Source organism: Stegastes partitus, unplaced genomic scaffold (genome assembly GCF_000690725.1).
Source record: "Stegastes partitus isolate 25-593 unplaced genomic scaffold, Stegastes_partitus-1.0.2 Scaffold2157, whole genome shotgun sequence".
NCBI classification, from domain to species: Eukaryota; Metazoa; Chordata; class Actinopteri; family Pomacentridae; genus Stegastes; species Stegastes partitus.
The window spans coordinates 45,756-60,610 of NW_007579888.1; the positions used below are offsets into that span (position 1 = coordinate 45,756).

The 14,855-nt window shown below is 42.5% G+C and overlaps 1 protein-coding gene across 1 annotated transcript in view; it reads right to left on the reverse strand.

Moving 5' to 3' along the window:
• Positions 1–14,855, reverse strand: part of lrp2b (low density lipoprotein receptor-related protein 2b) — a 41,105-nt gene that overhangs the window by 11,054 nt on the left and 15,196 nt on the right. The window contains 30 exon segments of the mRNA XM_008304189.1: positions 164–409; positions 631–827; positions 1,657–1,834; positions 1,924–2,147; positions 2,260–2,430; positions 2,736–2,891; positions 3,091–3,607; positions 4,001–4,296; positions 4,392–4,593; positions 4,827–4,958; positions 5,167–5,282; positions 5,434–5,563; positions 5,884–6,126; positions 6,266–6,469; positions 6,839–7,128; positions 7,215–7,373; positions 7,478–7,643; positions 7,761–8,208; positions 8,865–9,337; positions 9,482–9,673; positions 9,797–10,033; positions 10,592–10,721; positions 10,764–10,844; positions 11,189–11,366; positions 12,126–12,235; positions 12,449–12,592; positions 12,944–13,110; positions 13,482–13,610; positions 13,852–14,029; positions 14,559–14,787. Of these exon segments, the coding sequence (XP_008302411.1) occupies positions 164–409; positions 631–827; positions 1,657–1,834; positions 1,924–2,147; positions 2,260–2,430; positions 2,736–2,891; positions 3,091–3,607; positions 4,001–4,296; positions 4,392–4,593; positions 4,827–4,958; positions 5,167–5,282; positions 5,434–5,563; positions 5,884–6,126; positions 6,266–6,469; positions 6,839–7,128; positions 7,215–7,373; positions 7,478–7,643; positions 7,761–8,208; positions 8,865–9,337; positions 9,482–9,673; positions 9,797–10,033; positions 10,592–10,721; positions 10,764–10,844; positions 11,189–11,366; positions 12,126–12,235; positions 12,449–12,592; positions 12,944–13,110; positions 13,482–13,610; positions 13,852–14,029; positions 14,559–14,787 (6,323 nt within the window).

A 14,855-nucleotide genomic window follows, 5' to 3' on the forward strand; every position in this document is an offset into this window, starting at 1 on the left:
GCGCCGCTACCATCAATTACAGCAGTGCCTTAAAGGGAAATCAGGGGAGTCACATGTGTGATTCCTGCCTCAAAGTCTGCCTTAAAGTCATATACTGCTCAATGTTCTTGTTTCTTTCCGGATTCATTCCTGTTAAACTGCCTTTTCCTAATGTTCCACTTACTGCAGGTTTCATACGGCTCATCAGATCCGTCTCCACAGTCGTCCTGGGCGTCACACACATAGCTAGATGGCAGACAGCGGCCGTTAGCGCACTGGAACTGTCCTGGAGGGCAGGTCTTCTGGGAGCAAGTCTCCTCATCCTCGTCGCTGCCGTCTGAGCAGTCTTGTACTCCGTCGCAGTGCAAGGACACAGAGATGCACATCTTGTTTTTACACTGGAACTGGTTATCCTGGCATCGGTGATCACCTGCGATAACAGAACACACATTCACATTACCTGAATTCCTGATTTTTTTAATAAGAAAACATTGAGCAAAAAGAAACCAGTTTAACATAACAATTGTAGAACAACCTATTCTTTAGTTTTTTAATACATTTTGAGGTTTTAATGAGTTATTCAGATTTGGCCTTCTATCAGGTTTTCCACACTGCAGCGTTCTATTACAGTAACTATGTTTGTTGTCGTACTGCAGAGAGCAGCGTCCTCGTCCGAGCTGTCAGGACAGTCTGCGTGGCCGTCGCAGATGAAGCCGGGGAATGTACAGTTGCCATCTTGGCACTGGAATCGGCCAATGGGGCACTGGCGAGGAGGGCAAGTTTGAGGTTCATCTGAGCCATCGCCGCAGTCTGACTGGCCATCGCACTTCCACCATATGGGAACACACCTAAGGAAAGGAGGAAGGTTGGATTACACATGATTCTCAGAGGCAGGTTGTTTGGGAATGCAGCCTTAAGCGGGTGGTTAACTCCATCTAAGGCTAAATACCGACATGAGGCAGATAGTCGATATGTACCTTAAGGGAAAGTGGAAAATAACTTTGAAGTGAGAGTTCAAGAGGGGATGAATTTTGTCAGGTCTTCATCTTCCTATTTTTTTATTATTTTTTTATTTTATTTGCCTATGTTGGGACTTGGCAGCATATAAATTAAACTGTTTATTGCATACTGTACACAGCATAAATGCAGAATTAACCCGCAATATGTTTTTAGATAACTTACCTTCTTCTAAATGAGCTTTGCATCTTAAATTTGTTTCCCAAAAATCATCTTTCACTTTTGACTTGCCTGCTTTAACATATAATTCAACGTTGTTATATATTAGTTTATATGTACTGCAGCACATTAAGTAACTGAAACAGAGTATTTTTCTATGTCTTCATCAGGATTGGGAAACTGATAGGAAATAAGACGAAAAAAGTAAATAATATAAAGCTTTGGGAATTTTAACCCTGATGAAGGGTAATACTCTGCACTTTTCTAAATATGTTAGCAGTTTGTAATACATCATAGCAATTTCTATACATGCATATATTTTTTCTTTAAAAACACACCTGAAAACGCAGTAAAATTCTAAATAACACAAGTTTCCTTTTTCTTACAGGCTTCTGAAATTCCAGTAAACCCACTGTTAATATTCAGTACTGTCATAAACAATTAGCAGATGATGAGAATACTGAAGACTGTGGAATGGAAATGATTTTCTGTCAGACTAACTTCTCATTGTCTCCGCAGCGGAACTCAGTGCTGGAGCAGTCGGCGACACACTGGACCTTAAAGCCCACAATCAGTCCAATGAAGCCATCTGGACACTCGCAGGTCGCTCTCTGGCCACCAGGTGCGATCAGACACAAATGACTGCAGGTCAGGTCATGGGACGAGCACGGGTTTTCACCTGGGAAGGAAGTTGGTTAAGAATAATGTATTTTTTTGCTGCCCATGGAGAATTAGGAATATAAATGCATACAGCTGTCATTTACGTACTTCGAGGCTGCCGGTAGGGGTGGCAGACGTGAATGTCATGGGGCCGATGTGTGTTGTTACCCATGACTGCTCGCTGCTCTCCAGTGTACTTATGGGCTTTCTCCACAGTGTGTGTGTTCCAGTCGGTCCAGTAGACCCAGTCTTCAAACAGGGTAACAGCAAATACATGGGGAAGTGTACCAGCAATGGCCCGGTGCCGGTTCTGCCCATCCATGTCTGCAAAGCTAAGATATTCAGGAAGGTTAATAGTTAATGTAGGTATTTAGCTGCCATGTGAAGTAACATAGAGGACTCAGAGTAAGGTCAGAGTGTTGTGTCCAAGGCCCATAAACTCACTCCAGAAAGTTAAGATGGGCATCAGCGAAGAAGATCTTGTTGGTGGTGTAGTCAATGGTCAGAGCATTGGGCCACTCCAGCTTGGTGGTGATAATAGCTGTGACGTTTTTTCCATCCATGCCAGCTCTTCCGATAAACGCTGTGTCACCCCAGTCGGTCCAGTACAGCCATCTGGGAAAAAGAGGAAACAGGAGGTAAGAAACAGGAGGGATCAAGGAAAACAAACAATGGATTAGTTCATTATAAACCTTCAACAAAGAGCAAACAGCTAGTAATGAATATTATTGTATTTCTGGAGGCATTTCATTAACTTTCCTCTTCTTCCACTAACTACATCAGTATAAAGAAACGCAGGCTCATATAGAGTATCTAAACAACTACAGCTACTATACAGTCTGAGAGGAACAACTGTACACATCTGGGTTTGGTGTCAGCCGTAGATTTAGGGGCTTGTGTGTGTGTGCATATGTGAATACCCATATTTAGGGTTGACGGCCACAGCACGAGGTCGGCTGACAATAAAAGTGTCATTTCCACTTGTGATAGTTCCTGACACCAGCTTCTTCTGATAGCGTCCATCCAGCTCCATCACATGAACTGAGCTGTAATAACTATCCACCCAGTACACCTTCCTGCAAGAGACAGAAACAATTCTCACACATCTTCAATTTCAGTCAAAACAACAGAAAAAAAAATACGTAGTAAACTTCTACTGGAAATTTAGAATCATAATTTGTCTGTGAATTCCACTGCTTATCGTTTAATAAACAAAATAACAGTAAATCAGGAATTATATAGTTTTGGTAATGCAGCTCCTCCTATTCCACACACCTGCCCACCCAGTCCACAGCCAGGCCTTCAGCTCCTCCTATGTTTCCATCCACCAACGTCTCCCTGTCAGTCCCATCGAAACGCATCCTCTCAATCTTTCCCACTCCTACATCCAGCCAGTACAGCCTCTTCTCAAAGTAATCGAAATCTAACGCCACCACATTGGACAGCCCCTGCAGGACTACGCTCAACTGTGACCCATCGGTGGTCAAATTGCGGATGTAGTAACGGTTGCTGTACAACAGGTACGGGGCGATGCCGCTGTTCTGACGACAGGTGCGTCCGTCTGGTTCACGGAGGTAACCTGGGGCACATTTGCAGTGATATGAACCAAAGGTGTTCTCGCAGATCTGGCTGCAGATGGCGGGTGTGCTGAGGCACTCGTTGAGGTCCTCGCAGGCTTTGCCATCTGGCATGAGTTTGTAGCCTTCGTGGCAGGAGCAGTAATAACTGGTGAGGGTGTCGGTGCAGATTTGGGCACATTGGTGAACTGACGGGGTGAGACACTCATTGATTCCTAAACACAATGAGAAAAGAGGGAGTAGTGGAAACAAGAGAGGATTTAATGTGACAATTTTAAGCAGCAGCAGAAATGTGTGTAATATATTCTCTCATGTGTTAACATCTGAAGAGTCTATATACTTTTAGCAATATTAACACAAAGCAATGAGTGGATAGACACACATTTAAGGACAGATTCTAATATTTTGGTTCACAAAATCTCACCACCTAGATACAAAATTTGAGCCTAGAAGACTCCCCTTTTCTCTGTCTTCAGTGTAATAAAATGACAAGACTGTATGTTTGTGAATGCTTTTGAAGACAGTGTCAAATCGTTTACGATAGGGAGATACTATTCAGAAATCAGAAATCAGATCAACATCATTTCACATGTCTGTGAGTCGCTCACCGCAGCCTTTTTCGTCACTGTTGTCCTGGCAGTCCGTCATTCCGTTGCACACCTTGTTGTCTTCAATGCACTGGCCGGACGTGCACATGTACTGCCCTGGCGCACAGGTGGGCTGAGGTGTGACGCACAAGCTGTCCGCCTCGTCCGAACCATCCAGGCAGTCATTCTGCCCATCGCAGGTGAAGAAGGCGGAGATGCAGGCACCGTTACCGCAGGTGAACTGGGTGCTGCTGCATGTGTCATAAGTGCAGTGCAACTCATCACTGCCGTCTCCGCAGTCATTCACACGGTCGCAGCTGGAGAGGAGAAGTAGTGTATTATTTAGAGGCATGAGAATGAGCTTCCCAACTGGTAAACTCAAATTCTATTCCTGCATATATTTCATACTTACTGAAATGGGAGGAAGATGCAGAGCCCGTTGGAGCAGGCAAACTCATTCATGTGGCAGCTTCGGTTAGCACAGTTTTGGAGCTCATCAGCTGCATCGACACAGTCTTTCTCGCCATCACACACAAAGGGTAAGGGCACGCAGCGTGGGTGGCCGGGGTGCCAGGTTGGGCAGGTGAATTGGTCGGAACTGCAGGTACGTTGACCTACAGGTGACAGAGAAACCGTGAGAAGGGTCAAAATGATTGGATATGGTAAACACAGGTAGGTGTACATTTTTTGAATCAGTCTCAAGAGCAAATATCATGAAAACGTATGCAGGTGCAAAAATGGGATGAGAAAAGGGATAAAGCTGAAAAAATCTAATTAGCTTAAATGCATTAAATTTTTCGAGCCTTGAACCCTCCCACAGTAACTCAGTGTCTAACTGCTGTCTCACCACACTGCAGTTCTGGAGCTTCATCACTGGCGTCCCAGCAGTCACTGCTGCCATCACAGACCATTGACTGAGGGATGCAGTTCCCATTGGTACAAGTGAACTGGTCTGGACCGCATGTTCGGATGAAATCTTCTGCTCAGGATCAAAGAAAGAGTAATAAGTAAAATGAAAAAAACACACATTTCCTAAATTACAAGCTTTCCAAATGCAATAACTTGAGTCACCAATAAACTAAAAACCAGATTAAAAATAAAAGCTGGTAGCTATCTTGTTTATAGTCCTTATATCGGCAAAGAAGTTTGCTTTGAATTTGAGCTGTACCTGTCAGCTGTCAACTCACCACAAGAGGAAGATTCATCTGTCCCATCACGGCAGTCTTGGATGTGGTCACACACAAAAGACTGTGGGATACATTTTCCTGTATCACATAGGAACTCATCCGGAGAGCAAGTTCGACTCCCTGCAGTACAGCAACACACAAAGCCGATTGCACAGATTTAGATCTACAGTATACCAATGTGCCACCATAAACTTTTCAGGTGGCCAAAATTCTACAAAGCGCAAGCGGGTCTCTCTTTTTCTTACATTCTTTCGCTTAGTGTTCAACTTACTGCAGAAGAGAGGATTTTCATCGCTGTTGTCCCCACAGTTGTTGTAGCCATCACACAGGCTGTCAGGGTAGATGCAGATGTTGTTGTTGTCACACTTCATCTGGCCAGCAGGACATGTGCGGTCAGCTGAGGAGAGTTCACACAAGGTTAGTGGTGATCCTTTGATGCTATGTACAGTGTATGTGTATTATTTATCAAAACAGAATCACTTCAGGTGTCTAATAAAACCACAATATTCAATCATCGGCCACTAAGAAATGTTTGCTTCAGCTGAAAATGGTTATTCATGCAGAGGAAGCCCAGTCTGGAGAGTTTAAACAGTGACCTCAAGTCAGAACTTTTCAACTTTCTTTCTAATCTTGCTACATGAGCACAGGAAATATCTCATTATCCGTCATAATCAGTCCAACGGTTAATGAATCAAACACTTGATTATCATCACTCACGGCAGTTAATTTCATCAGACGTGGTGTTGTCTCGGCAGTCGTTGAACCCATCGCAGATGAAGGCTGCACTGATGCAGCGTCCGCTAGCGCAGGTGAACTCAGTGTCTGGGTTACATGTGGGGAAGGGGCAGCCTCGCTCATCACTGTTGTCCCCACAGTCGTCTGTGTAGTCACAGGTGTAGGCGAGAGGGACGCAGCGGCCGTTGTCACAGGTGAAGTCCGTGGGTAAGCAGGTGTGGAAGGCTGGATAGGGTAAGAGCAAGCAATAGCTGAAGTCTACCAGCAGAAAAAGCTTGCATTCTTGTTGAAGATACAACAAACCACCAGGAGAAGTAGAAAGGAGTGGATTAACATGCATGTATCAAAAGTCCTGATTCCTCACCACACACTCTCTCGAGCTCATCCGTGTTGTCGTTGCAGTTGTTGTAGCCATCACACTTCCCCTGCATTAAGATACAGTTACCATTGAGGCAGGTGAACTGCTCCGGTTGACAGCGTTTTCCCGTGTCTTTGATGCAGTCTTTCCCGTTGTTGGCTAGATACCACTTCCCCTCATGAGGACACTGGCACTCTGGGCCCACTGGACCTAAAGCCAAGATTATGGGAGGTGAGAGAGTTTAGGAATGTGGCAGAAACCAGAGGGAATGTAGAGATAATTCCTCTTCTTAATAGTAGTGCTGTATGTCCCTTTATGTCCTGTAGGATGTCCTTGATAACTTTCAAGCTAAAGTTAAACACTGACTTAAAGCCAAACACTTACCTTAATGTGTTTATCATAGCAAAAGAGATTTTTTTTATATAGAAGATTTCCTTGTCAAAATTATGTCTTGAATCTAAGTTGTAACAGAAATTAAGACAGCATTACATCTGAGAGGACATAGACACAACTTCAGACACAAAATACTGAGGCAAGGCCCCTTTTTCAGTAACAATGCACGGATAAGTGTGGTCTTACCAGAAACACATATATGACTGCATCCTCCATTGAACTGCTGACAGAAGCTGGAGCAGCTCTCCTGCTTAGATCCAGCATAAACGTGGATGTCATTTGGTCGGTACTGCATATCCTGGGCTAGGACTGTTAAGCCAGAGCCATCGTCCTTTCCAGCCCTAAAGATAGATCTCTCAGTCCAGTCGGTCCAGAAGATGTCCTGCTGGAAGACAGTCATGGCGAATGGGTACGTGACCCCCTGCAAGATCACTTGTCGGTTCTCACCAGTCAGAGTGGATCGCTCAATCTTGTCTCTGCAGAAAAGCAAGAGGGAAAAAAAGAAATTTTGCTGCAAAATATATGACTTTTTAATATATAACACAGGAAAAACTGGACATACAGTGAGGCGTCGGCCCAGTAGAGCATCCTCTCCTCGTAGTCCAGAGACAGACCATTTGGTGTTGTCAGTCTGTCGCTGATGATGGCCGTACGGAAGTTTCCACCCAGTGTGGCCCTCTCAATTTTAGCCGGACTGCCCCAGTCAGTCCAGTACAAGTACCTGGCATGAGTAAAAGAGCAAGAGGTACCTTCGATGTTCACTACCAACACCTGAAAACCAATTTCAACCTATGCGTTTCTGAAATAACAGTTTGTTGCTTTTACCCATAGCATGGATCAGCAATGATGCCTCTGGGGCGGTTTGCACTGGCGATGATTGTGCGGTTCTTCCCATCCACCCCCAACGACTGAACATTACGGGCATAGTAGTCAGTAAAGTAGAGGCGCTTGTTGACCCAATCATATGCCAGTCCCTCTGGGTCATCCAAATCTGAGCAATATGCAGAGGAGAGGATATTAAACAAAGTGACAAAAACAACGATAAGCTCATACAGGAAATGAGAAAATGAAACAGGGTGAATGTGAACAGTGACAGTGCAAAACTTACCCGTAGCGATAAAGACAGGAGGGCTGGTGATGGATGTTGTGGTGATGTACCCAATCTTGCTCCTACCTAACCCTGCATACTGGGTGAAGAAAACTCGCTTCTCCTTGAAGTCAAAATCCAGCGCCATTAAGTTGTAGCCCAAGGTCACTGTTGGATAGGGAGTGCTGTGATCAGCTGGGTCCAACCTCATGCTGTTCAGCCCGTAGTCTGTGGTAAAAATTAGAAACTCATCAAGACCGTAGCCACACGATACTCCATTGCTAAGGAGTGACCCATGTGCACAGCCACATTTAGGGTGCTCCTGGTCTGGGATGGCAAAGCAGAGCTGCTGGCAGCGTCCATTGTCTTCATGGCAAGGGTTAAACCCAACCTGGTGGGCAGATGTAGGCTGGACATGCGGGTCAAAGATGGTGACATCCTTCAGTCCATCAAAACCGTCTCGGATTACCTGTGACAACAGAAAAATTTAGTTTTGTTATCTAAGTTTCGTGAGCATAGCACATTTAAAGAAGAAATGTAAAGTGTTCACATGAAAAGAAGTAATTCTGGATATAACTGTTACGATATTACTGAAACTTTATGTTTGCTGTTATTTATTGGTAGTTCGTGTAACTCAACCAAATGCAAAACCAACCACATTCCATCCACTCTTGTTATTCGTCACCCACTTGCAATCTGATGTTTCTCAGTGTTAACTGATTGCAGTTTTTTCTAGCAAAAATGTCACATTTTCATTTGTTTACTTTCCAGATTGTAAATTGTAAAGATTTTCTGTATCCTCTGCTTCAAATGATTGTAAATTAAGAAGTATGTTTCTGGCCGTAGAGCATTTTCTAACATGAAAATAAACTGCAGATAAGTTAATATGGAGAATATTTACAGCCCTTGTTTAGCTGACATGGGACTTTTCTGACTAACTTGACAATGTTAATAGGAATTTAGTTATAATAACAGAAAATGTGGGAGATAAATGAACAACAATTTCTGCAACATTGTTTTTTATACGCATGACATCCACTACTCAGTGGTTCTATGGAAGACAACAAAACAGCATCTTCCTGAAAGATAAAAGTGTGTGTTAAATCAGGATAATTTAACTTTCACCTCTGGCTGGTCGGTATTGGCCGGGTCCTTGCTGGCCTGGAAGAGCTTTCCCAGCTTTGTATCCACCCACAGCATGTAGTTTCCCAATATAGCCATTCCAGCCGGAGATGGATATCGGCTCCCGTACCGGATGATCTGCCTCTGTGTGCCATCTACGGCCATGCGGGAGATCATATCAAGGACATCATCTGTCCAGTAGAGGAAGTTATTAGTGTAATCAATAGTGAGTCCACGAGGTGACGCCAGGCTCTCTGATGCCAACACTGTGCGATTTGTGCCATCCAGGAGGGCCCTCTCAATCTTTGGTGTCTGGCCACCGTCGGTCCAAAAGAGGTAGCGAAGCTTGGGGCTGACTGCCAGATCACGGGGCTGGTCCTGGGTGGACTTGAGGAGAATCATTCGGTAGGTGGTGTTGATGGCCAGCACCTCCAGGAAGGTCTCACTCGGAAAGACATTGGTGAAGTACAAGTTACCTAAGAGGGTGAATTGAGAAATTGGAAAAAAAGAGAAGGGATTTTTGGATTATTAATATAGAATCTTCATATTTTTTGTAAATGCTCCTTTGGTGAGACGGTGGAGGAATAATTGGATGGTTGAATGGGAGGGTGGCTTCATACCTGCAATCCAGTCTACAGCAAGGCCCTGGAGGCCTCCATTTCCAATGCCTGTATAGATGACCTCACTGTAACTCCCTCCATCTGTTTTGGCTCTGAAGATGCCCCTGTATGACGTGTAGGTGCTGTTATCAATCCAGTACAAAAAGCCAGATTCAATATGGAGGTCCAACCTGTCCTTAACGGATGAGGACGCTGTAAAAAAATGGTCAAGATGTCACCTTTTGTTTGAATTGGGGTTTATAGTCAATTAAAAAGATATATAATATGCAAAACAGGTTAAACATCACAATGCAAAGCAATATAAAGCCAACATACTTCCACCAACAGGAACCATAGCCTCAGAGTGGTCAGAGCTGTTTATATGGAAGCCACGGATATGATTGAGGTTGGAGATGATGGCGTAAGAGTCATACTGTTCACATCGGGAACCGTCATGAGAGATGTAAAATCCTGTGGTGCAGGCACAGGTCTTCTCATTGTTTGGTTTAGGTAGACAGAGGTGCGGACAGCCTCCGTTGTTGGAGCTGCAGGCGTTGCTGGTCCCTGCTGAGTCTAATGTGTAAGAAACAGAATAGTGAAACTGAGAACTGCTGGATCATATTATATTGTAATGCAACCATAGCTTGTATACCTAACAGATGGACTTAGTTTCAGACTACTTCTTACTTAATTTATTAGCTCGGTAAACATTTTACTAATGAAATTATGGACTTAACTGCAAGTTTCCAGAATTTTTAAATTTAGCGTGATGTGTAGTTTGTAGATTATAGTTCCATTTAGAATGAAATAGAAAATAAAGCAGGATATGTTTAAAGCAGGGCTACCTGGTGTTTGACAAATCACTAACATATCACTGTTCTCGACTCTTCAGTCAAATCCATTGCTTGCTCCTTACTTGTGGTTTTGAAATCCTAACATGGCAATAGCCAAATTCCAACCTCCAAAAACCCAGACTATGAAGAACACAAAAACTGGTAGCCCTTGATCCTGCCAGTTGCAACTCCCACTTATTCACTGGCAATAATTGCCTGTTGCGTAATGTAACAGGCTGGATAAAAAACACTAACAAGACACCTTTCGACTAAATTAAAAACCAGTACGTCTACGTACTGTCTCTGGCGTGCACTTTGAGGGCACGAAGGCCGGACATGCCGCTCCTCATCACCACCATATTGGCGCCGTTGTCCTTGTCCACCCGCTCAATGACCTCGTAGTCCAGGTCAGTGTAGTAGAGGTGGTTCTGGTGGATCGTCAGCCCCCACGGGTGGGACAGACCACTGACCACCGTCACACGTGTTACTCCATCCATGGTGCCACACTCGATCTGGGAGAGCAGGGAAGGAGAACCAAAAGAGAGAGTTTACTGGAAACAGGCAGATCATGAAGACTGTGTGCAGATAAAAACAAAACTACAAGTAGAACATAACAGTAAGAGTAGGAAAAAAATACTTTAGTTTGAAACACATCAGATTACTCAGGTTGATATTAGTCGCTGACAGTACGATACTGAGTATTAAAAGGGTAAGAAAGTGAGTCATTATGATAACTACATGAAAATTTGATCAACTATGGAGGGAAAGAAAAGTGTTTCCCACATATTAAAGGTTAGTACATTCATTAGAGGAGAATTTAACATACCTAAATCGTAAAGACACTGACTACATATTTAGTCATAGTCTACAAGTTGAGCAGTTTTTCTGTACATACCACCCCTGAGCCTGACACACCCCAGTACAGCTTCCTGGTAGAGATGTCAGCAGCGATGAAGCCAATGTTAGCCAGGTTGCCTGTGTAGAGGTTCTTGAGGTTGCTTCCGTCCATGTCAGCACTGCCAACCTTTGGGGGAACTCCACTGTCTGACCCCTTGTCTGTCCAAAATAATTTTCTATAGGGGGAAAAGTGCAAATGTGAGAAAAAAATTGGAAGAAAAAAAAAAATGCAAAGATGTGCACACAAATCATGTAATAATTATAACAATAACTTCATCTGTATAGCACTGTTTGAAAACAAAGTTAAACAGTTCTTTACAATAAAAACAAATGTCAAATTAGAAAAATAATGAATTTAAAATTAAACAAACAAGATCCTAAACGAGCAATAGAAACATGACGAAACAGTTAAGTCAATGTTTTTTTTATACACAGCATTTAGGACAATAACCATCATGTCAAGTGCCCTCCAGTAAAAAAAAAGTTATGATTGGCATTATGAAAATGCAAATATTGGGGTTAAGAAACTTCACTGTTATTCATGGTGATTTTACATTTTGGGGATTAAAACTCTTCAAAACTTATAGTTTCCATTTACTTATTTGATATTTTTTGGCTGTGTTGTCCATTACTGTTTTGGTTGTGTTATGTTTATCACAGGAAACAAGACTAAGACATTTTGTCGTTGGAGAAATAAGGCCTCCAATTGGTTGTTCACACAATAAACTCACTTTGTCCTTGTCAGTCAGCTATTGCTTGCTGAATAATTGGTAATAAGATCATGGTCAATTTCCAGGCCAATTTCCAGAAGACATCAAAGACACAGAATTTAGAATGATCGTGTTAAATATGTTTTGTTGTATCACCCTGATTTATTCCATTGAAACCTAATACAAGAGCAAATTCTCAATTTTCTTAGTGAACAGATGCTTTACCCTCTCGCTGGATCCACAGCAATTCCAAGAGGCTGTCCTGCGGCCTCTGGTTTCCCAGTTGATGTGATCAGAATCCTCCTGTAGTTACTTATTCCATCTACACGGATAACCTACACAAAACACTTTGCTCATTTACTTGCCCACAGTGACAACACAAAAACAACAGTTAAGTGATAAATACTAACAAAGGGGAAAAAAACAACAACAAACGTCTGCTAGTTAGGATAAAAACACTTGTGGTAAAATACAGTTCTGTGCAAAAGCTTTGGTTTAGTAGAGGTAAACAGAAAAAAAGTCATCATTTTGTAGAACAAGGTGCTTACTTCTATGGATTTAGCGGTGGGATTGGTGTAATACATTGTTCGACCTATCCAATCAAAAGCCAGACCAGACGGAGAGCCTATCAAAGCAGCTGGAGCAAACTCAGATCTGTTGCTTCCATCGGTTTTCACTCGCCAAATTGAACCCTGATATTAAAGCAAAATAAGAGACCATGCATCAAAACAAACCTTTCAGAAATGGTCGTCTCAAGTAATGTATAAGGAAAAAAAATTAAGAAAACATGAAAGTGCACATCAGCAGTTAACCTGTGGAATTAATGGACTCAACCAAAACTCTTTGCAAAGCCTTTTTGACCTTTTTCCTTTTTTTTTTCTGCAGGAAAGCTATTAAAGCTTAAGTTGGTCTATGATTTAAGGTGAACATGATTAATCACATGTAATAGAACATTTTAATTAATAGCTATCCTTGTATCACATTAAATCCATTTCATGTCATAAAACATCTCTCCAGTTCTTTAGTTTAACACCTGCACTCACACTGCTCTGCACCCAGTAGACAAACTGCTCCTGGTCATCAAATTCAATGTCTCGTCCCTGACTGATGCCGGACACCACAGTCATCGCATTGTTGGAAGAGTCAGCGGGGTCCAGCGGAATACCGAAAATCAGAGCATCTCTGACCACCATCAAGAAAGGACTCTCATCTTCAACAGAATAGAAGTACACATGAAGGGAGGAACACAATAATCACACAAAACAGTGCCACACTGTTGGATAGAATGTCAGTTTTAGCAGCAACTAATGACTATTTTCATTGTAGATTAATCTGTACATTATTTTCTGAGTTGATCAATTGGTTTATGAAACGTCAGAAAATGTTGAAAAATGCTGATTAGTGTTTCCTAAAACCCAATATGACGTCCTCAAATGTCTTGTTTTGTCCACAACCCAAAGATATTCAGTTAACTGTCAAAGATGATTAAAAGAACCATAAAAATTCTATATAGTTTAAGTCTGTGAACACTGGTGCAGGGAGCGCTGGTAAAAATGCAACCTGATGTTTTAAAATAACTACCTTTGATGCAGGTGCGTTTGTCAGTATCCAGCTTCCATCCAGACTGGCAGTGGCAACTGTAGTACCTTGGCCTCATGCCTGACAGCAGGCACAGCTGAGTGCACAGATGTTCTCTGCATGGATTGATGGCTAAACACAGAACCACAGTGTCACCTTCAGGCTTAAAATGACATTTCACTATTTCAAGAAACGATCACATAACTTGATCATACTGCAACAAGAAAGTGATAGAACCAGTGTGTGGAACTTTCACATTCACGACATTCCCTCAGAGTTTATTTGTCTAATATTGTGTTCCTTAAAAACATTAACCTGTTGTCAGTGTACCTTTGTAAATTACTATCAAGAAGACTGTTCAGTTGGAAGCTACCTGTGGGCTGTTTGACGGGATGGGACATAACTATGCCCATGGGCTGGTAGACGTTGGTCATCAGAGTGGTGACGTTGCCACCGTGGAACTTGTTGGTCGTCATCACCTTGCTGGAGTAGTGCTCTGACCAGTAGACATTGTCCTCGAAGATGGTCATACCATGCGGATGCTGGAGAACCTAATGGGAGATGGTCATGCGTGATTTTCAAGCTTTTATTGAGAAGTATATAATTTATTCTAAACACACTTGCTCTCTTTCAATGTATGGCATGTGGCTCCTGCCCAGACTTTGAGCTCTTTCATGCTGCATCAAGAAAGGGTTATGTTTATGTTCCCTGTTGTCTCAATTATTTCTCATCTGAAGTGTTTGGGATAATGATGAGAAAAATGTGAAATTTTGTTTCGGGAAAATAGGGAACAGATGAATGACTAAATATACACAAAAAGAGAGAACAGGGAAACTAAGGAATTAAAAAATAAAAGGAGCAAGTAAAGGATACATAAATAATATCTCTATGTTTAAATAAGATAAAAGGACAAAAAAATGTCATCTTTTCTCTTTATACCAACTGATTGGAGGTTAAAAAAAGAGGAAAATGCGGCACATTTCTATTTAAACTTACATTTTCATTGTTTAACTCAGTTGTACTCTACTAGTAATTTAATCTAATTCAGTGTATTTTCTCAAATCATCAAACTAAACCTACCAAGTCACTTGCCATGACCTGATAGCGGTTCTTGCCATCATAGTCACAGTAGTCAATATATTTGAGGTAGGCATCAGCAAAGTAGACCCTGCGTGTGGTATAGTCCAGAGCCAGACCATTGGGCCAGTAGAGTTTAGTGCTGACAATGACTCGTCTCATGTTTCCGTCCATGTCGGCCCGCTCAATCCTGGGGTTCTGACCCCAGTCGGACCAGAACATCAGGTTAGTACTGTGAAGAATGACAAGATCATAGAGATGGTTGGGCCTGGTTGTTGAAGCATAGATGGATAGGTGTTT